The sequence below is a fragment of the Mixia osmundae genome, assembly GCF_000708205.1.
Source record: "Mixia osmundae IAM 14324 unplaced genomic scaffold scaffold_4, whole genome shotgun sequence".
In the NCBI taxonomy this organism is placed as follows: Eukaryota; Fungi; Basidiomycota; class Mixiomycetes; order Mixiales; family Mixiaceae; genus Mixia; species Mixia osmundae.
The window spans coordinates 855,609-874,556 of record NW_014575560.1 but is presented as its reverse complement, the minus strand read 5'-3'; the positions used below and the strand labels follow the sequence as shown (position 1 = coordinate 874,556).

Sequence of the window (18,948 nt, the reverse complement as noted above, 5' to 3'; positions counted from 1 at the left end):
GTAGTGCCTACCATGTCACGAGATTCCGCGGCCCGGACACCTCTACCTCGTTGATGAGCACAAGACGGACCATACCTCAGCCGTCTCAGGTGTAGGAGACACAAGTTCGGCAAGAAATGCAATGTTGAATCCAACATGAAGCCAATGCACAAGGATGCAAAGGCCGAGTACCAAGAGCGATCTACAAGATGAGATGGTGATGCGAGCGGGCGAACGAGCCGGCCAACCGAGCGACGACGCTTGAGAGGGTATCAAGACGTTACTGCTGTTTTGTAAAGATGCTGATCGTGAGTTTGCACATCGGCGTCGCCTACAGGGCTCGAGATGGATGAGCGTCTAGAAATCTTCGTTGAGATCGAATAGATGCGAGTCGGAGTTCTCATTGGCGGCGGTACCAGCCTTGGTAGAGTTGCTGAAGCCTGCCTTTGCATAGTCTGACACTCGCTTCTCGAAGAAGTTGGTCTTGCCCTGCAAGGAGATGTTCTCCATAAAGTCGAAAGGATTCGTCGTGTTCCAGACGGGCGCATTGCCCAGCGCGATGAGCAGTCGATCGGCAACGAATTCGATGTATTGGCACATGAGCTCCGAGTTCATGCCGATCAGGGAGACCGGCAGAGCCTCTGTGAGGAATTCCTTTTCGATCTTGACGGCATCGGTGATGATCTTTTGCACAGTGTCTGGATGCGGCCTTCTTCGCAGATGGCTGAAGAGCAAGCAGGCAAAGTCGGTGTGCAGACCCTCGTCGCGAGAGATGAGCTCGTTCGAGAAGGAGAGACCGGGCATGAGTCCGCGCTTCTTAAGCCAGAAGATCGACGCGAATGAGCCTACAGAAATGGATCAGCGAATGTCGTCATACATACAAATAGGCGCGCGTACCGGAAAAGAAGATGCCCTCGACCGCAGCAAAGGCGACGAGACGTTCACCGAAACACGACTTTTCGTCTGAGATCCACTTGAGCGCCCATTGAGCCTTTCGCTGGATGCAAGGGACTGTCGAGCATGATCAGCAAGAACCACTCGAACAGACGCAAAGCAGCATACTCGTGTCGATGGCCTCGAAGAGACGCGTTCGCTCCTTGGGCTCGCGGATATAGGTGTCGATGAGGAGCGAGTAGACCTCGGAGTGAATATTTTCCCTGTGCTGGCGCGTCACTCACGAACACATGAGGCGAGAGAGCGCGAAGGACGAACATCATGATCTGGAAACCGTAGAAGCATCTTGCCTCTGCCGCCTGGACTTCACCGGAGAATCGCTCGACAAGGTTCTCGTTGACGATACCATCCGAGGCAGCAAAGAAGGCGAGGACGTGCGAGACAAAGTGTCGCTCGTTGTCGTTGAGCTTGTTGTCCCAGTCGTGCATGTCTTTGGAGAGGTCCATCTCCTCTGCAGTCCAGAAAGACGCCTCTGCCTTTTTGTACATTTGCCAGATCTACAGGGGTCCTACGCGTCAGTCGAGAGCAAGCAGGGCATACGAGGACACTCACTTCGTTGTACTTGATGGGGAAGAGCACAAAGCGGTTAGCAGTCTCTTGGAGGAGAGGCTCCTCGGAGTCCTTGGTGATCGTCAGATCGCCCACAAAGCGTGACCGCATGGCATCCTCATCGACGGTCTCGACAGGCTCCTGTGGCTTGGAAGCCTCATTCAGGGTGATCTTCTGAGCCTCGGCAGGCTTGCTAGAGGCCATCTTCTGAGCTTTGACAAACTCTGGCTGCTCTACAGGCGCAGATCGGGGGATGTTGACAGAGAGCGATTGCAATGCTCCAGTCGCGCCCTTTGTAGGTGTCTCCTTGATAGATCGAACTGCAGCCATCGAAAGTGTGTCTCGAGAGGCGGGATAAGCTGCTTTGAGGACGTCTTCGAGTAAAGTACCGCGAGCAAGAAAGATGAGTCGAGCGCGCAAATGAGGTCGCGTCGTGTGCGTCAAAAAAATAAAGCGCGTATCCAGCGCCACCTCGCCTTGATGTATGCTCATTCTCGATCGAACAAGTGATATACAACAGTCTATGCAGCGGCCGGCTTGAGCTTCTTGCGGGGCATGAGCTTAGTCACGGCGGCGACAGGCGCGCTGCGCTTGAGATCTTCCGACTTGTCTGGTCTCGCTCGATCAATGGTGATCGATCTGCAGATCGCGCTCGTGTCGCTATCGCATGCCTTGCTGACCGCAGCTTGCCAGTCGTGGATCTTGGCGACTGCCTCTTCGCGACTGGAATAGTCAATGTCATGCATCTTCTGCCATAGCGTCGTGTAGACATTGTGAGCCACTGAACCTGCCAAAGGATCGATTCTGGACTCCGGCGGCACGATATCGACCGGCTCGTCTTGCACGACCACAAAGAACGCGCATATTCGTCCGCCAGAGCATTCTTGTCGAAAGGCCATGTTCTCCCACCACTGGTCGAGCTGGACATTCGCCAGTCTCGCTCTTTCGCTCGAAAGGTCTCTCTCGAGGCGATCGTGTTGCAGCTTCGCCAGTGCAGCATTGCTCGCTTTCTCAGCCTTGCGTACGACGTCATCATAGTCGCCTACATCGCCGACGTTCTCTGCCCTGCTCTGGGCAAGTGATCGAGTGTAGCGGCCCTTTGGATCGTCTGAGAAATTGGGTATCAGATCGCCTACCGTCAGAACCAGATCAGAGCTCGCGCTCGGGCTCGGGCTGGCCTCTGACAATGGTGTAACGTGCATGGTCGTGTAGAGAGGTGAGGACGTGGCGCTGTAGGGATGGCCATATGTCCATGCCGGAGTATCCTGAGGCGCTATACGCGTTGCCTCTAGCTCCGTGAAGCCTGGAAAGAGATAGTATCTCTCTGCACTTGCAGGCGCGCTCTCGCTCAGCACGCTCTTCCACCAAGCGCAGAGTCGCCTGTCATCCAACACCTTCTTGCCCTTGTTGTCTGCCGATAGCGGGAAGAGATACTGATCTGCCGCTCTGCCAAAGATGTGCACACGCAGTCGCTTCATGCCGCGAGGTGGTCGAGCAAAGTGGTATGCAAGAAACGCGCGTGTAAGCTCCCGAGCAGGTGAGCTGAGCTCTTTGCTATAGCTGATCAAGCCTGTTGTATCGACCTTGGCCACGTAGAGTAAGCAGGTCGAGGTGGCAGGAATGGTGTAAAGAGAAGCTTCAAGACCCATGCTCGGCACGTCGGCCTGCTCCCTGTCTCGCTCGCATAACGCGACCAAGATGTCCTCGACAAAGACATGTGGCCTTTCCTGCCGATAAGGTGGTTCACGTGCCAAGGTAGCCCACGGAAAGAGAGAATGTGACCGGCGAGGACTCGAGCGCAAGACGCTGATGCTGAGCTGTCGCTTTGCGCCAAAAAGCTTTCTCTCAAGTTCTGTGGCTAGGAATCGTACAAGATGGTCGTCAGCAACTGACACAGTCGGCGACGAGGTGCTCGCCACAGGCTGATCGCCAGCGTCGCCCATCCGCTGCAGATGCATGCATGGAAGCGTCGACGTGGCCGATCACGGTTTGACATTTGCCGCCAAAGTCGCGTTTTGGCGTTTGTCTCTCGAACAGCCGGTCCCTAGAGAAAGGCGGTGCGCCTCTACACGCGCGCAACAAGACAGCATCGTACGCGCTCCACGACACGCAAGTATCAGCAGACATTCGCAAAGGCACATATCCCTCACAACAGTCCGATCTCGTTGCAAAACCCCCTGAAGGCACGTGCAGAGGCTTTGACGAAATCAGCTCGGCGAGTCGATACCGTGTCGGCCTGAGGACGGACTGTATCTAGCCGAGACACGATACACCATTTTGATCTTGCTCGATAAGGAACAGACAGCAATAGCTGCTGGAGCGACTCGAGGAGATGACGCGGGCACAATGTGCGCATCGAATTGCTGCGGACAAGAGGGCCTTACTGGGCTTGCTCGTTCTGGGCTTCGCTATCGAGCAAGCTGCTGGTCAGCAACCTCAGTGGACATTCGGCTTTGCAAACCGCTCGCCCCAACGGCTACAACAGTGCACGGCAGTCTCGTTCACGCTTACGGGCGGATCAAATGACTCTTACGTAGCTAGCCCCCCGTACACATTGACCGCTTATGCTATTGACGGATCAACTGTCACTGCGAACCTCGGCGACATCAGTGCTGATGACGGCAGTGACTATGCTTGGAACGCGCCTTTCGCTCAAGGTACGCTGTTTGCGAATTCATGCGCCCAGACATTCTTGTACTGACTTTTGCTTCCAGGCGAACGAGTAGTGCTGAGTATGGTCGATAATGATGGCGTAGAAGGCGGTGTCACCCAAGCTTACACCGTCGGTGCGTCCGATAATGCGACTTGCCTGAGCGCATCCGCCTCGGACATCACCGTCACCGTAGACGCAGCCACATCTGGATCATCGCAAGCCAACGTCGCAGCCTGTGGCAGTGTTAACGTATCAGTCACGGGAGGCAGCGCGCCATACCAAGTCCTCATTGTACCTGTCAACGCAGATGGCGAAACACGCGTCACGCTCCCGAGCGGCCAAGCGAGTGCTGCTCTGTTCAATGGGCTCTCATCCGGCGCCCAATTCTTCGTGACCGCTCAAGACTCGACCGGCAGCTATGCAGCCAATAGCTCGATGCTGTACACAACCTCAAGTGGAAGTTCCAGCTGCCAGAGCGACTCGCAAGCCTTCGGAACAGAGCCGGCTACCATCACCGCTACCAGCGCCGGCTCGACTACATCTTCAAGCTCGGGTGGGGCGAGCAGCTCAGGCCAAGACAGTCGTAGCCATGCTGGCGCAATTGCTGGCGGCGTGGCAGGCGGCGTTGTGGCGCTCTTATTGCTGGCTGCTCTGATCTGGTTCATCAGCAGACGAAAGCGCCGCGATCAGGATTCACAATCATTCTATAGCGCACCCTTCAAGGGCGGCAACAAGACTTCTCAGCCTGGCTTCGTCGCTCCTGCCGCTTTCCGAAGCCGACAGGATGACATTGCGACGCAGCCACAGATGCAGCAAGCGATGCGACCAGGTGCCGCTGGAAGTGCATCCGCTACTTCTTTGCTCGCGACCAATCAAGCTGCTCCAGCGGGTCGCGCCGGTCATCAGACGCAACCAAGCGCAAGCTCGATCGGCAGCCTCGGCAGTCTATACGGTAGACCGCTACCACAGCCGGGCTCAAGCATTCACCGAGCGGGCTCGGTTGCAAGCGTGAGCAATCAGTATGGGCTGTCGGGAGCCGGCGGCATGCGAGTCACCAATCCCGACGAAGATATGGAACCCATTGAAGAATCCAGCCTGCCGTATCGTGATTCTGGCGCCGAACAGGATATCAAGCCAGCCTCGCCGAGCGACTTGCGCGCGCCAGCTCGATGGCAGCAGCACAGCGACTCTGGCGTCACCCTCGCTAGCGGTCCACAAATACCGGAGAACACCGTCGACATTCCCCCTGCGTACCACCACTATAGATAATTATACGTTGAATCTCTTGCATGCACCTTGGCCGGATCAGAAGCTGTGTGCATGCTGACCAGAGAGGAGGAAGCGTAGGATGCAATAGATTGCCAGGTTGTGTGAGCAGGACGCTGCTGCAGGGCGCGCTTTCGCATAAGTTGACATTGACATCCTCTCAGCGTGATTGCCGTCCGCGCTCGCATATGGCCGACGAACACGAGCTCTTGCTTGTCGACGGATCCCAGTCATGGCTACGCTCAACAACGGCTCGGTTTAGTAGCGTCTTGCCGTGGCTCAGCTTTGCACTTGTTGGCGACTGGATCGTTGTGCTTGTCATACAGCTATTCGAACGTCAGGTCAGAGCGAGTGCGGTGCACGAGGAGGATGTGAAGCTCTATCTCGATGATCCATCTATCATGTACAGGCATACAGACGTCAGCATAGACTTACACATCGATCAAGCTTGTAGCTGAAGACGCGCGACTGTCTGCAGAAGGAAACGTCAGCTCATTGACACATTGACACATGTGTCGCTGATCTGCATCGAGCAGAATACCGGGCAGTCTCAACGATCTGCTGACTTATAGCCTGCCACTCTTGCTGCTCGTGCTCATCTCAGCCGCGCGACTATCACTCTTCGAATTGCACCAGAGCTTGCTAGCTTTCGTCGCTGGCTCGTATGTTTACAGCAAATATCCGCGTCAAGAGTGGCCTGATCTTGCGAGTGAGCAGGCAAGCGAACCAACTCGCAACAGATTTTGTCAAATCGCGCGTCGGTCGCCTGCGACCTGATTTCCTGGCGAGATGTCAGTTCGATTTCGAGCTCAATGAGTGCACAGGCGATGTTCGCATCGTCCAAGAAGGGCGCAAGAGTTTCCCTTCAGGTGCGCGCCTGCCGTTCGTGACCTTTATGGAGAGGCTGACCGACAATCAGGACATTCCTCGCAAGCCTTCTATGGCATGATCTTTCTGTCGCTATATCTGGCAGGCAAGAATCGAGCCTGGTCGCTCGAGCATACAGATAGTCATACGCATCTCGTCAGATCGAGATTATATCGCAGCGCAGTAGTGATTGCGCCAATATTCCTGTCGACGTACATAGCAATCTCGCGATGGGACGATCACGTGCATCATCCAACAGACATATTAGCTGGCTGCTTGCTGGGCACTGCTATCGCCTTGAGCAACTATCTGATCTGGTGGCCATCGCCCTTCGGCAGTCGAAACCACGTCACCATGCCAACGCCGCGCCTTCATTATGCTAAGCCTGTAGTTGAAAGAGAACCTGCTGATGAGCAAGTGTAGGGTCGACAGCACACGTAGAATAGCATGACTCTTTGCATTGTGGGTAACATCATCGTCGTCCATCGTGAGCCTGCGCATCGGCGGACATAGCAATGTTAGGCCTCAGGACCCGCGCCAGTCATCTGCTGCGAAGCTGCAAAGGCAGCCTGAGCAGAAGCCATGGCAGTCATGACCATGTGAATGATGCCTTCGTTCGTGGGCGGTGCACCATTGCACTGTTCCCACAATTCCCCGAACAGCGCCCACGAGTCTGGCTCGAGCGCGTTAAACTGAGCATACACCTTCATAGGATCTAATGGCGTGCTTGTTCTCGGTCGCTTGCCTTGAACATCTATAACAGGCGACAGTGACCTTTTGCGCTCAGAACTCATCGGCACCGACGGGGTTGGAACCCTTTGCGGCAGGCCTTGCGGTGTAGACTCGCGCGCATAAGGAGCGCTTGGTCTACGGGTTTGTTGAGGCGTCTGCTGGTGCGGAGCAGGCGGATTGTATACTGCTGGACTTGACCGATAGGGCGGTGTGCTATGCAGCTCGCTCGTGATTGCCGGTCGAGTTTCATTGGATGCAGACGCGAATTGCCTGAGGAAGTCTGGCAATGGCGCGCTAGGCTCTGGGACGGCAGCAGCGGCACTATCCGCAAATTTGATCAGTATGGATCAGAAGGAAGGGACAAGCAGCATACGTGGGGGCTGTGGCGCGTGAAAACTCCGGCAGAGGAGGTGCTGCAACAGGCTGACCAGATGCGCGAGCGATGATAGCTGCCAGATCAGTTGACATGTCGCCTATCGCAGCAGCAGGCCGCAGGGCTGTGTCTGTCCAAAACAAGTACGCATGACTCAGCTCTGGCTCTTGAACTCGCTCGATGAGGAAATGCTGGCACTCGACTAGATGATAATGAGGTTGCAATCTGTCACAATGCAAGGCTTTGCTTTGACCATTCCTAAGATCCACTCTGTCTCTCTGTCTCGTCCAGCAAGTGTCGATGGGCAGAATGTACGAATTGAAAGAAGGCGGTCCGCCCGAGTGCAGAGGATTGGAGTGAAAAGGCAAGCAAGGGGGTGGAGGATGCTTGAAGAAAGCGAGGAGACATACCTTGCTTGTTCTGCAGGACCTGAGTGACAATCGAGGGTTGCGGCGTAGGCTGCTCCTGTTTCGATTTACCGTTCGTCTTTGCAATGGGAAGCGGTGGCACTGATGCTGGCTTGACGGACGGCGCTGATCTTGCCGCATCTGCCTCTAAAGATGCCGGAGGCCTAGATGAAGATGTCTTGCTGGTGCTGGTACTTGCCTCGGTGCTCGTCGACACACCCGTGTTGCGCGCTGTAGCAGTCGCGTCAACTGCAGCGACGATAGCATCGAGTTTCGCCAGCATAGTCTTGCCGTACGTGCTTGATCGTCGCCACAGCGCTATTACCTTGGCGGCTTTGTCTCTCGCGCTCGGGGTGGCATCGAGCGTGTTTTTGAATATCCTTTCGAGACAGACTTCCATCTTACTCAGGAAACCCGCGCCGGCCTCGTGCTGTTGCGATCGGAGACTCTTGCCATCCTCTGTCTTGGCTGCATTGTCGCTCTGCAAAGGCGTCGAGATCGATACGGCCATATCTGAATCAGTCGGCGAGATTGCGCCGGCTTGAGGCTTCTCTGGCTCTGCAAGAGGAGCGGGAGATGTCGCTTTTGCGTGTTTGGTCACATTGCGGACTTCTGCCCGAGCATCACGAGAGATAGCATCGATCAGATAGAGGACGTTGAGCTTGTAGGCTCCCTCCGCCCTCTTGTGATACTTGAACAATGTCGAGACCAGGTGGGCATCCTCCTGCGCCAATGCCGCGTGTGAGCTCAAAGGACAGACGACAAGCGAGGAGAACCGCACCATCATGAGCTTCGCAGCGAGTGCTTTGACAGCTTCGACCCTTGTCGATGTGAGGGCAGATGCGCTGACTTGCTTGACTGCCTTTTCGAAGGCCTGTCGGATTGTCGAGCCATGTCAGCCTTGCCGCATGTACTCTCTGAGTCTGTGACTGACAGATCGGGAACTCGTGCTGCTACTCGTGCCCTTGCTCGTAGACGCCTCCGCACTCATCTCGAGGCGGCCAGGCGTTGATGGAGGGTTCGATGAGATCGAGCTTGGCTCTGCAGTGAGGCGCGCGTTTGCCGCAACAACTGCCAGACCCGCGGTCGAGGAAGTTCCCCTTCACAGCAGCAGCTCCATCCGCGCTCGACAGCGTTCGGCCTATCAGAGAGGCCGCGATGGGCAAGCACGGCTTCTTCGGAGGTGCCTTCAAGGGCCTGGACGCATTTGGCAAGGCGAGTCACGATCATCATGCTCAGCAACGCCTTGGAGCAACGCTCATGCCTGCTCGCATTCCCTTCTTTTGCCTTGATCTTCAACAATACGCATCACTACGCTACATACTCAATCATACGACGCTCTGCTGTCAATTCGGCCTACGCCTTTGGCTACTTACGCGCTCGGTTGCTCGCGTGTGAACCGGTAGACATTGGAGGATGTCAAGATCAAGACAGGCTTTGGCGGCATACGTACGATCTTGCACTCAGCATGCGGGTGTACACAAGCTGACCGTATGGCCAGTCACGCTTGTGTCGTTCACGCTCATCGCCGCGCTTACTTTGATGGAATTTGTCGACTACCGGAGGGTACATCTGCACCCTTCGATCGTAGTAGACAAGTCTAGAGGCGAGAAGCTCGTCGTACATCTCAACATCACCTTTCCGAGGGTGCCTTGCTACCGTGAGCCTATTCCACTCCATGGCGCGCACATACAGAACGCTGAGTATCTGACTTTTGAGTGCTGAGCGTCGACATCATGGACATCTCTGGCGAGCATCAGAACGGTCCGCAGCCGTACTTTTGTTTCATCTCGTGTGCTCAATCCTTCTCTGGCTGCAGACATACATCACGACATTTTGAAGAACCGATTGGACAAAAGTGGCGCACTTGTCCAAGCGACTAGAGATTCCAGTGAGTCTGCTCTGCATCAGCGCAGATACATATTGACGACATGGCGGCCACAGCGCTCAAAGGGGAGCTAGAGCGAGCTGTCGGGGTCAAGCGCGAGCCTGGCTGTCAGTTACCTTACCTCTCACCCATGGCCAATCGCTGAGTAGCAATACAGACTGTGGATCATGCTACGGGGGCGCGCCAGGCGACTCTGGCTGTTGCAATACGTGCGACGAAGTCAGAGAGTCGTACGTCCGAAGAGGCTGGAGCTTCGTCAATCCAGACGGCATAGATCAGGCACGTTGTCCCCAAGTGATCGCTTTGCTGCTCTTGCTGCTGCTGATGTATCGCTCGCAGTGTGTCCGGGAGGGATTCTCGGAGAAGATCAAGGAACAAAGCGAGGAAGGCTGTAATGTGGCAGGCCAGGTCAAGGTGAACAAAGTGTCTGTCGCTGCTCTCGCCAGCAGCCTCATCACGCTGATGCGATGCCATGCGACAGCATCGGCAACTTTCACCTTTCGCCCGGCAAATCGTTCCAGTCGAACATGCACCACGTTCACGATCTGGTACCTTATCTCGCAGCTGGTCAGCAGCACGATTTCGGACACATGTCAGTACATCTCGACTTGGGTACTCGCGAGCTGACAGGGCAATCACAGCATCAATCGCTTCTCCTTCGCTGCAGAGGGCGACGATGGCTTCAACCGCGAGACTGCAAGACTCAAGCAAAGCTTGAATATCGAGGATCCATTGACGGGCGTTCGCGCGCATACTGAGCAATGTGAGCGGATCCTTGTCGCCAGAGGGGTGGGCTGACCAAGCGCTGGCAGCGAACTACATGTTCCAGTACTTTGTCAAGGTGGTCTCGACAAAATTCAAGACACTAGACGGCAGAACGCTGAGCAGCCATCAGTACTCCGTCACTCAGTACGAACGGGATCTCAGCAAAGGCAACAAGCCAGGCAAGGACGAAGACGGGCACCAGACAAGTCACGGGTACGCAGGCGTGCCCGGGCTTTTCTTCAACTACGAGATCAGCCCGATGCTCGTCGTGCATCGAGAAGAGCGACAAAGCTTTGCGCATTTCATTACATCGACTTGCGCCATCGTCGGCGGCATCCTCACTGTTGCAGGTCTGATCGACACGCTCGTCTATTCAAGTCAGACGAGGCTTCAGGCGGGTGGCAAGTCCAAAGAGGGCCTTGGCTTTGCTTCTGCATCCGGACGATGGCTGTGATATGTTGCATCTGCCTGTTTGTACGCTTTCAGATTCGCGAGAACGCTTCGGAGGCATGAGGAGGTGATTTGCTGACTTGCTGGAGGATCGTCGTCAAAAGCGCGTCGACTGAGCGATCGCCTCTCTCCGAGCTCTGATTCCAACGAGCCTGTCAGACATGCTGCCCCATCGAGACATGTTGATGAGCGGTAGCCACATGCTCCGGCGTGGCTATGCGACCTCGCTCTTGCCGCCACAGCTACCCGTGCCCCGCCCGATGCCGCAGCCAAAGTCAATACCACTACCCGGCAAAGGTTCGACAGACCCACATTAGCTCGAGTTCACGAGCTGATCTGGCTTGTCAGGCAATATTCGGACGCCGACTGACTTCCTGACGGCCAGTAAGAGAGGTTATGAGCAATATGCGGCCAAGATCGCACCTGAAGAGTCTTGGGATACATTCTTTACAAATGACACGACGAGCTTGAAGGCTGCTGCTGTGCCTCCACCAGCCAGGAGGATGATTCTGTGGATGATGAACCGATACAGACTCGGCGTTGATCTGCGCGAGCACGTCAGGGCGCCCAAGAAGCCGAAGAAATTCAGAGGGTGAGCTCAATCCGTCGCCATCTGACGTGCATTGCTGATGCAGGTCACAGATGGGGTCCAAAGGTACAGAAAGGAGTCCGAGTCAAATGAATGCATGCATGGATCACAGAGGCTTGAATCTGAACGTCTCGAGCGTCTTTGAGCGCACTTTGATCCTCGAAGCAGGCACGGGCGACTCGCCTGTCGGACTGAATGGCCCGGAATCGACAACTTTGATGGGCAGAAGCGAGACCGATCTTTTCAGCTTGCTGGCGGTAGTGACCGACGGTGCTGGCGTTTTCGAAAGCGGCTGATGGGAGACTGAGCTCAGAGGTGTGCGTGCGCGAATGTTCCTTGAGATGGTCTCTGTCGTGCTGAATCGAGCGCGCCAGCCTTGCGCGACGTTCTCAATGTGCGCTTTGCGTCTTGGCGAAGGACTCGGCGTTGCTTCTGGCGTCGAGCAGATTCGTTTCGCGTGAAGGGGCGAATCTATAGCTGAATCTTGCGCAGCTTTGGGTGTGCTGGGCAAGTGTTGTCGGGGCGCGAATGCTTTGACTGGACTTGACACGGCCATTGTAGACACGGGCGGTGCCATTTCTTGCTTGACGGGCGAAGATTGCATAGGACTGGTTGGCAGACTCTCGGGCTCGCTCGCCGGCACTTTTGCAGGACTTGAGAATGCCCAAGCAGGCAACCTGGGCGGACTAGGCGTAGAGGTGGGCAGAGTATGGTCTCCGGCATCTTCGGCGATGGACGCTGGCTCGATGAAAATGACCTCGTCCGGCTCAGCGAGGGCAGCTTTGGCTTGTGGACCGCCAAAGAATCTGCTCGCCAATTTCTGGGTGGGTGCCTTTGCACGTTTGCCAGGGCTATTGCGATCGATCTCCTGCAGAGCTTTGCGCTTCGGTTGACTCGGCGGCCGATCTGGCTTCTTGTTGAAGTATGATGTGATTGACGCTTTGCCCTTAACCACTGCTGTGCTTTTCTTCGTATTTGTGGCATAGAATGAGCCCGATCGGCTGCTTTCGGGTGCTGGTGCAGGTATAGCCGAGACTGGGAAAGCGGGGCAAACGTCGTGCATGGGCTTTGAATCGGCAGGATCAAGATCACCAATCGCAAGCCCTTGCGCAATCGTCTCATCGACGAACCTAGCATCCGAATCGTTATCAGTTGTGCAGAAAGTCAACAGGGAAAGATACTGACATGCCAACAAATCTGAGCTCGTCTTGATTGAGATGCTCGTGTTTGACGGGCAAGGGGGTCAGGAATCGCCTCTTCTTCGTCTCGGGATCCCAGACGATCTGATGCAAGAACGTCAATTCCGCCCTTTTGAACTCTCGTTCGTAGTATCGGGGGACACGAAATTGACCATCCAGTCTAACAAATTGGATGACTTTGCTGGCCGTCTTGTACTTCTTGAGCAAGCGATACGCCGTTTTGAGGCCGAGTCCACTGATCGAGTCGAGATAGTCACATCCGCTCAGTATTGCCATCTGACGGAATTCAGTGGCTGTCCAAGAGGTAAAGTTGTACTCTCGACACTTGTTAAGTCGGCTCGCTTTGACTTCTTGACCACGTCCCTCATTATCGAGCTTGAAGATGACCTGATAGACAGCATTAGCCGATCAAGTCAAGAAGGCAAACAACCAAGACGCACAGTCTGACAACCAAAGACGAGAAGGTCGCTGTCTTCTGTGATGATGCCTTGCACGACGCCTGTCTGCTCGAGGAAACGGAGTTGTGCATCTGCTTCGTATGGCGCGACGATAAAGTTGACGTTCTCCTGCTTCAGCATCTGCTCCTATCGATAAGCAGAAGCCTTGCCCATGTGCTGCGTGATTCACCTTGATGACTTGGTAGGCCATTCGAGGAGTAACATCGACGGCGCGTCCGTAAGCTTCACGAGCGGCTTCCTCCTTGCCCTCGGCAGACAACCTCTGGGCTTCCTTGAGAGCGTCCTTCCTCCTACTCGCACGATCCTTCTCCGTCGTCGCCTTGGAAGACAGTGCAGCACCGTCAAACACGAAGAAAGGTTCCACGCCATGGAATCGCAACAGTCTGACTTTGCTCCTCGAAGCCGACACGTAGCGTTGGGTCGTAGCTACATCATGTGTCTCTCGCCAAGCTAATTCATCAGCTTCACCAGCGCGTCCCTTGCCCTTGTCGTCCCCCCGTTGCGGCTTGTCAGGAGGATGTTGTGCGCGTGCTATTGCGTCTGCACACGAGTAGGCGCCGCGATGGAGAAGTACGTAGGCATCAATGGCCAGCGTCTGTCCCTTGTATTGGGACAGATGGACTGCTTCTGTCGCCTCTCTGAGCAGCGGCAACAGGCCAGAGATGCCCATGGTATGCGCGTGGCCCGGCCAACGCGCGACTGGCTCTCTCTGCCTGCCATTGGCCAATTTGAAGCGCGTCTAACGAAACTTTTGACGGTCCATCGAGCCTCAGATTTTCGCGGCTTCACCCAGGACGAGTGCGACGTGCGAGGCAGCTGCAGTAGAGGCTCGGCATGGCAGACAAGCTCATCCGACTCGCTCTGGTCGACTCGGACAAGTGTAAACCGAAAAAGTCAGCTCCTAGCCCGACTCAGCTTGACGACGCTGTTCTGTCAAGCGAAAGCGTGGCGCAGTGAGCTGACGGTGCGCGTACAGATGTCGGCAAGAGTGCAAGAGAGGATGTCCCGTAGTGCGCATGGGAAAACTGTGCATCGAAGTCACGCCGGACTCGAAGACTGCTTTCCTGTCTGAGGAACTCTGCATCGGTTGCGGCAGTACGTTCACAAGGGGCGATGCCCAGCTGGCATCAGCCTGCTGACGAGTGTGACGTACAGTCTGCGTGAAGAAGTGCCCGTTCGAAGCGATACGTGTCATCAACCTGCCTACCTCCCTTGCCGCTGCAGTCACTCACCGATATGGCGCGAATACGTTTAAGCTGCATCGACTGCCAACGCCCAGACCGGGTCAGGTACTCGGTCTCGTCGGCACAAACGGTATAGGCAAATCGACTGCACTCAAGATCCTCGCGGGTCAGCTGAAGCCCAACTTGGGACGATTCGATGTCCGTCGCCATCCATCAAAGCTGACTGACACAAGCTTACGTCTGAGGAACTCACAGGATCCACCAGATTGGGCGGAGATCTTGAAGTACTTCAGAGGGTCAGAGCTACAGAACTACTTCACCAAAGTGCTAGAAGACAATCTCAAGGCGCTCATCAAGCCCCAATATGTCGATCAGATCCCGCGAGCGCTCAAGAACAAGCCGATGAAGGTCGAGACCATGCTCACGTCCAAACTCGAGCTCGACAATTTCGACGCTATACTAGATGCGCTGGACCTGCACAAGGTCCTCGACAGAGAAGTTGCTCAGCTTTCAGGTGGCGAACTGCAGCGGTTCATCATTGCGCTCACTTGCGTGCAGCGCGCCGACGTGTACGTTCTGCTGCCAGCGCAAATGAGAAATGGCTGACGACAGGACGCAAACAGGTACATGTTTGATGAGCCGACTTCTTATCTCGATATCAAGCAGCGACTGAAAGCCTCCCGTATGATCCGTTCATTGCTCAATCCGACATGCTACGTCATCGTCGTCGAGCACGATCTCGCTATCCTCGACTACTTGTCCGATTTTATCTGCTGTCTGTACGGCAAACCGGGTGCTTATGGCGTCGTCACGCTTCCTCAAGGCGTACGAGAAGGTCAGCCTGAATGTGTCCCTTTTGGATTCTGTCCACTGATCGTGAGCATATAGGCATCAATATCTTCCTCGATGGCGAGATACCGACAGAGAACTTACGATTCAGAGACGAGAAGCTTACCTTCAAGATCACCGAGACCGCAGACGATATCGTCATCGAAAAGACCAGAGCGTATTCGTACCCCAAAATGACAAAGACTCTCGGCGATTTCAAGCTGTCTATCGAACCCGGCGAGTTCACAGATTCGGAGATCATCGTCATGTTGGGCGAGAACGGTACAGGCAAGACGACGTTTGTCAAGTTGCTGGGCAACAACCTAGAAGCAGACGATGGCGTTCAAGTGCCCAATCTCAACCAGTCTACCAAGCCACAGACACTCTCGCCTAAGAACGCAGGAACAGTACGACATCTCTTCCTGAAGAAGATCAGAGCGGCAAGCATGACTCAGCAATTCATCTCCGAAGTCATGAAGCCCATGAACGTCGATCCGCTCATGGATCAGGAGCTTCAAACCTTGTCCGGTGGTGAACTCCAGAGAGTCGCCATCGTCCTCTGTCTTGGCCAGCTCAAGGCTGACATCTTCCTTCTTGACGAGCCCTCGGGTAGGGGGTTTCGATGTTAGCCAAAGCTGAAAAAGCTGATCTCGATCGCTCTTCTTACAGCTCACCTCGATGCAGAACAACGTATCATTGCCAGTCGCGTCATCAAACGATGGATTTTAGCATCCCAGAAGACCGCTTTCGTCGTCGAACACGACTTCATGATGAGGTATCTCCACTGCCCTCTCGCAATCTGCTCTCACTCACTCGATGCTGCAGTACCTACCTCGCCGATCGCGTCATCGTCTTTGACGGCCAGCCTGCGATAAAGGCACGCGCGAATACGTAAGGCCTTGCGATTGCTTTTTGCGCTCATCCCTGATAGAATATATGCAGACCTCAAACGCTCTTGTCCGGCATGAATCGCTTCCTGGAGATGCTCTCGGTGTAAGTCAAGTATCTGCATCAGCATCGAACAATTGCTCATTCGGGCTCTTATTGCAGCACTTTCCGACGCGATCAAAATACTTTCAGGCCAAGGCAAGCTGGCTCGCAATCTTGGTCTCCTTTGCATCTGACTCGATGTCTTGCAGGATCAACAAGGCAGGCTCACAATTGGAGACCCAGCAGATGGCAGACGGGCATTACTTCTTCCTCGGCACAGATTAGTCGAAGATCAGCGTCCGTGTCCAGCTCGCACGAGATGGTTGCAAATTGTTTTTACTGCATTTGCTACCATCTCGCTATGGATTTGCGCACTGGTGCTACAACTGGTTTGATCTTGAACTCGGACAAAAGAGACAGATGATCTGAAGCAAAAGCAGAGCTCGGGAAGCCGACGACCTTTTCGAGGTACTTGCTATCCACGGGACCGAGCAGGCCTGTCACGCTGAGCGTGCTGGCGGTATACCATATGTAATCGATGACTCCCTTGAAGCCTGGTGTGTAGTTGGTAAACGGCAGAAGCTCATCACCATGAGAGTAGGCAGAACGGAGGTTGAATCGATGGGCAAGTCCATCAGATGTATAATTGCCATAGATGTGAGACTTGAAGTCGGGATGGTCTCTACCCACTGCGCCGTTCGCTAGGAAATGATACACGCCAGAGGATGGCTCGGAATTGAAATCGCCGCAAACGATGGTCGGAATCTTTGTGCCATCTGAGTAGCTAGGCGCAGTAGTGTAGCCTTCACCGAGATCGCGCTTCGGTGGTAGCTTGCTGAAGGATTGCCCGATCTTCTCTAGCTCTTCCATCAGCATGGCGACTTGCACAAGCTTGACATCCTTGAATTCGGGATCCCAGTAGATATGCGCGTTGGCCACGATAAGCCTTGCGCCCGATTGTCGATGTTCTAGCAAGGTGACGACGGCAATGTTATCCTTTGTCATAACGCGGTTGAACATGTCTTCCGTCTTCTTGAAGTCAGGCCGCCTCATCGCGATCTGGTTGAACTCGATGAGCTGCTGCTCAACGAGCGAGAAGCTACGTGGTCCAACGTTAGCTTGCTCATCGATCTCTGCCGCACTTGGCTTACGTCGTGGATTTGTAAAACGTCGCACAGCCGTCGACATGCCGCTTTTCATCGCTCGACATTGTCCGCGCTCGCGACTTTGGAAAAAAGACGCCTTCGTAATCTTGCTGAGATAGATGATGCAGGAAGAAGTCCTCAAATTGCTCCTGATCGACTTCCTACATACGGTAAGTATTGTCAGTCATGCCTGGCAGTCACGCGCTGCTTCGACGGACCTGTAGACAGAGTATCTCCGACTCATAGGACATAGCTTCTTGCAAAATTAGGTCCTTCCGGTAATCCCACGCTAGCGCCCAGCTTGGCGTGTAGCCGTACATGTGCGCGGTCGCATACTTGTCGTAGAGTATGTTGTAGCATAGCAAAGAGAATGACTCTGGCGCGGGCGCATCTTCGTTCTCTAGCGAGCCCAGATCTTGCGTGTCGAGCGTTATCCAGTCACGATCTGGCGGGGGTAGAGCGATCGGGCAAGAGTCCCGCAAGTAATCGATCAGCGACTTTGTGCCCTTTTCGTCCAACAGCGACCGATGAGTCTCGTTGAGCGGATTGCCCTCTAGACCGATGAGATCGAGCTGATAGAGCGTACCTAGCTCTGGCGGTAAGCTCGACAGGTGATTGTCAAAGGCGAGTAGTTCTTTCAGCCTAGTCAATAGACCTAGCTCTGGCGGCAAGGAGGAGAGCTTGTTGGACGAGACGTCCAGCAATGTTAGGGAGTTGAGCTGTGAGATGGAGCTGGGCAAGACCGTCAAGGCATTGTGGGAAATGTAAAGCGTCGTGAGGAAGGTATACCGGAATATCCCGTCTGACATGTTCTTGAGCGCCATACCGCCAAGATCAAGGGTCGTCCATGTCTGAGCGGGCGCTCCGGCTTCTTTGCCGACGATAGCGCTGACTGCATTAATTGGCGCTTTGGATGAATCCTTCTCCCGCACGCCTTCGTCTGCAGCAAAGCCGCCAGAGGTTGTGCTTGGTGCAGGACCAGTAGTCGACGCGGCAGATGCCGGTCTGTTGAGCCGCGATGGATCGTGAATGGCCACAGCCGAAGAGCTCAGTCCTCGTTGCTGCAGATTGGCAGCGCGCGCATGATGGTGCGGCGAGCTTGACTGCCTCGAGACGTTAGCATAGCTGAGCTGCTTTTGTTGCCATTTCTCGGTAGGATCTCCGCCATTGGCAGTGATCATCATGTTCGATGGCCCGACGCCATTCCCGTTGCCATGCTGGTTGGGCCCATTACCCAGCATCTGATTGCCGCCCACGAGACCGTTCAGGGATCCCAGACCATTGAGCGCTTGGTTATTGCCTTGCGGACCGAGATGATGTTGAGATGGTCCGCCCTGACCTCCATGATGGAGTGGCGAATGGGTGCCCTGTCCGGGATGACCTACCAGCGTACGCTCAATGTCAGTGTGTGCGAGGTCAGGCAGGCCGGTCTGCGCACCAAAGTGGGCATGAGAGCCATACCCGCCGGGCGTGACAGACTGGGCGCCGTTCGGTCCGTAAGCGCTGTAGGGATGCATGCCTCCTGGCTGGCCTCCTCCGTTGCCGTTCCCTCCCACGCCGTTCGAGCCGTTGCTCTGCTGAGGATGGTGGGGCGGCCCATGATTGAAGTGACCGTGCTGATGTTGCAGCATGTCGAGCTGCTGCTGCTCACGAGGGGAGGAAGAGTACTTCCCGCTCGCTCTCCTGGCGTGACGCAATCTCGTCGTCTTGTCCTTGCTCACGGTGCGGGTCA

The 18,948-nt window shown here is 55.1% G+C and overlaps 13 protein-coding genes across 13 annotated transcripts; 8 read left to right on the top strand and 5 right to left on the bottom strand.

Moving 5' to 3' along the window:
• Positions 1–53: 53 nt before the first annotated feature.
• On the top strand, positions 54–332 carry L969DRAFT_94063 (uncharacterized protein; the record flags this gene model as incomplete). Its single annotated transcript, XM_014713342.1, has 2 exons — positions 54–89; positions 207–332. 2 exons carry the CDS (start codon positions 54–56, stop codon positions 330–332), a joined length of 162 nt encoding a protein of 53 aa, XP_014568828.1.
• On the bottom strand, positions 105–1,974 carry L969DRAFT_73740 (uncharacterized protein; the record flags this gene model as incomplete). Its single annotated transcript, XM_014713341.1, has 5 exons — positions 105–824; positions 877–990; positions 1,042–1,136; positions 1,192–1,430; positions 1,486–1,974. The coding sequence occupies 5 exons, from the start codon at positions 1,972–1,974 to the stop codon at positions 337–339; spliced, it is 1,425 nt and encodes a 474-aa protein (XP_014568827.1). The 3' UTR covers positions 105–336.
• L969DRAFT_86881 (uncharacterized protein) lies at positions 1,935–3,465 on the bottom strand. The gene has a single exon (XM_014713340.1). The coding sequence runs from the start codon at positions 3,129–3,131 to the stop codon at positions 2,004–2,006; it is 1,128 nt and encodes a 375-aa protein (XP_014568826.1). The 5' UTR covers positions 3,132–3,465; the 3' UTR covers positions 1,935–2,003.
• A 349-nt stretch (positions 3,466–3,814) lies between these two features.
• L969DRAFT_47841 (uncharacterized protein) lies at positions 3,815–5,404 on the top strand (the record flags this gene model as incomplete). Its single annotated transcript, XM_014713339.1, has 2 exons — positions 3,815–4,139; positions 4,197–5,404. The coding sequence occupies 2 exons, from the start codon at positions 3,815–3,817 to the stop codon at positions 5,402–5,404; spliced, it is 1,533 nt and encodes a 510-aa protein (XP_014568825.1).
• Positions 5,382–6,031, top strand: L969DRAFT_86880 (uncharacterized protein; the record flags this gene model as incomplete). The annotated part of the gene is made up of 1 exon (XM_014713338.1): positions 5,382–6,031. A coding segment is annotated over exon 1 (431 nt), but the record flags the coding sequence as incomplete, so codon positions are not given.
• Positions 6,018–6,760, top strand: L969DRAFT_86875 (uncharacterized protein). The gene is made up of 2 exons (XM_014713337.1): positions 6,018–6,270; positions 6,321–6,760. Exons 1-2 carry the CDS (start codon positions 6,066–6,068, stop codon positions 6,689–6,691), a joined length of 576 nt encoding a protein of 191 aa, XP_014568823.1. The 5' UTR covers positions 6,018–6,065; the 3' UTR covers positions 6,692–6,760.
• On the bottom strand, positions 6,707–8,815 carry L969DRAFT_86873 (uncharacterized protein). Its single transcript, XM_014713336.1, has 5 exons — positions 8,715–8,815; positions 8,562–8,654; positions 7,784–8,504; positions 7,374–7,503; positions 6,707–7,321 (listed from the first exon to the last, which is right to left on the bottom strand). Exons 1-5 carry the CDS (start codon positions 8,769–8,771, stop codon positions 6,787–6,789), a joined length of 1,536 nt encoding a protein of 511 aa, XP_014568822.1. The 5' UTR covers positions 8,772–8,815; the 3' UTR covers positions 6,707–6,786.
• A 38-nt stretch (positions 8,816–8,853) lies between these two features.
• Positions 8,854–10,937, top strand: L969DRAFT_86871 (uncharacterized protein). Its single transcript, XM_014713335.1, has 11 exons — positions 8,854–8,995; positions 9,187–9,229; positions 9,282–9,440; positions 9,500–9,544; positions 9,600–9,671; positions 9,725–9,775; positions 9,826–9,947; positions 10,008–10,093; positions 10,150–10,260; positions 10,310–10,431; positions 10,481–10,937. The coding sequence occupies exons 1-11, from the start codon at positions 8,939–8,941 to the stop codon at positions 10,885–10,887; spliced, it is 1,275 nt and encodes a 424-aa protein (XP_014568821.1). The 5' UTR covers positions 8,854–8,938; the 3' UTR covers positions 10,888–10,937.
• Positions 10,938–10,995: 58 nt separating this feature from the next.
• L969DRAFT_86870 (uncharacterized protein) lies at positions 10,996–11,591 on the top strand. The gene is made up of 3 exons (XM_014713334.1): positions 10,996–11,180; positions 11,232–11,475; positions 11,526–11,591. Exons 1-3 carry the CDS (start codon positions 11,045–11,047, stop codon positions 11,563–11,565), a joined length of 420 nt encoding a protein of 139 aa, XP_014568820.1. The 5' UTR covers positions 10,996–11,044; the 3' UTR covers positions 11,566–11,591.
• On the bottom strand, positions 11,579–13,799 carry L969DRAFT_47190 (uncharacterized protein; the record flags this gene model as incomplete). Its single annotated transcript, XM_014713333.1, has 4 exons — positions 11,579–12,602; positions 12,658–13,058; positions 13,112–13,249; positions 13,299–13,799. The coding sequence occupies 4 exons, from the start codon at positions 13,797–13,799 to the stop codon at positions 11,579–11,581; spliced, it is 2,064 nt and encodes a 687-aa protein (XP_014568819.1).
• Positions 13,800–14,730: 931 nt separating this feature from the next.
• On the top strand, positions 14,731–16,036 carry L969DRAFT_81986 (uncharacterized protein; the record flags this gene model as incomplete). The annotated part of the gene is made up of 5 exons (XM_014713332.1): positions 14,731–14,882; positions 14,937–15,148; positions 15,202–15,750; positions 15,811–15,916; positions 15,967–16,036. The coding sequence occupies 5 exons, from the start codon at positions 14,731–14,733 to the stop codon at positions 16,034–16,036; spliced, it is 1,089 nt and encodes a 362-aa protein (XP_014568818.1).
• On the top strand, positions 15,735–16,463 carry L969DRAFT_86868 (uncharacterized protein). The gene has a single exon (XM_014713331.1). It carries the CDS (start codon positions 16,078–16,080, stop codon positions 16,354–16,356), a length of 279 nt encoding a protein of 92 aa, XP_014568817.1. The 5' UTR covers positions 15,735–16,077; the 3' UTR covers positions 16,357–16,463.
• L969DRAFT_47134 (uncharacterized protein) lies at positions 16,420–18,397 on the bottom strand (the record flags this gene model as incomplete). The annotated part of the gene is made up of 3 exons (XM_014713330.1): positions 16,420–17,170; positions 17,223–17,377; positions 17,435–18,397. 3 exons carry the CDS (start codon positions 18,395–18,397, stop codon positions 16,420–16,422), a joined length of 1,869 nt encoding a protein of 622 aa, XP_014568816.1.
• Positions 18,398–18,948: the final 551 nt, after the last annotated feature.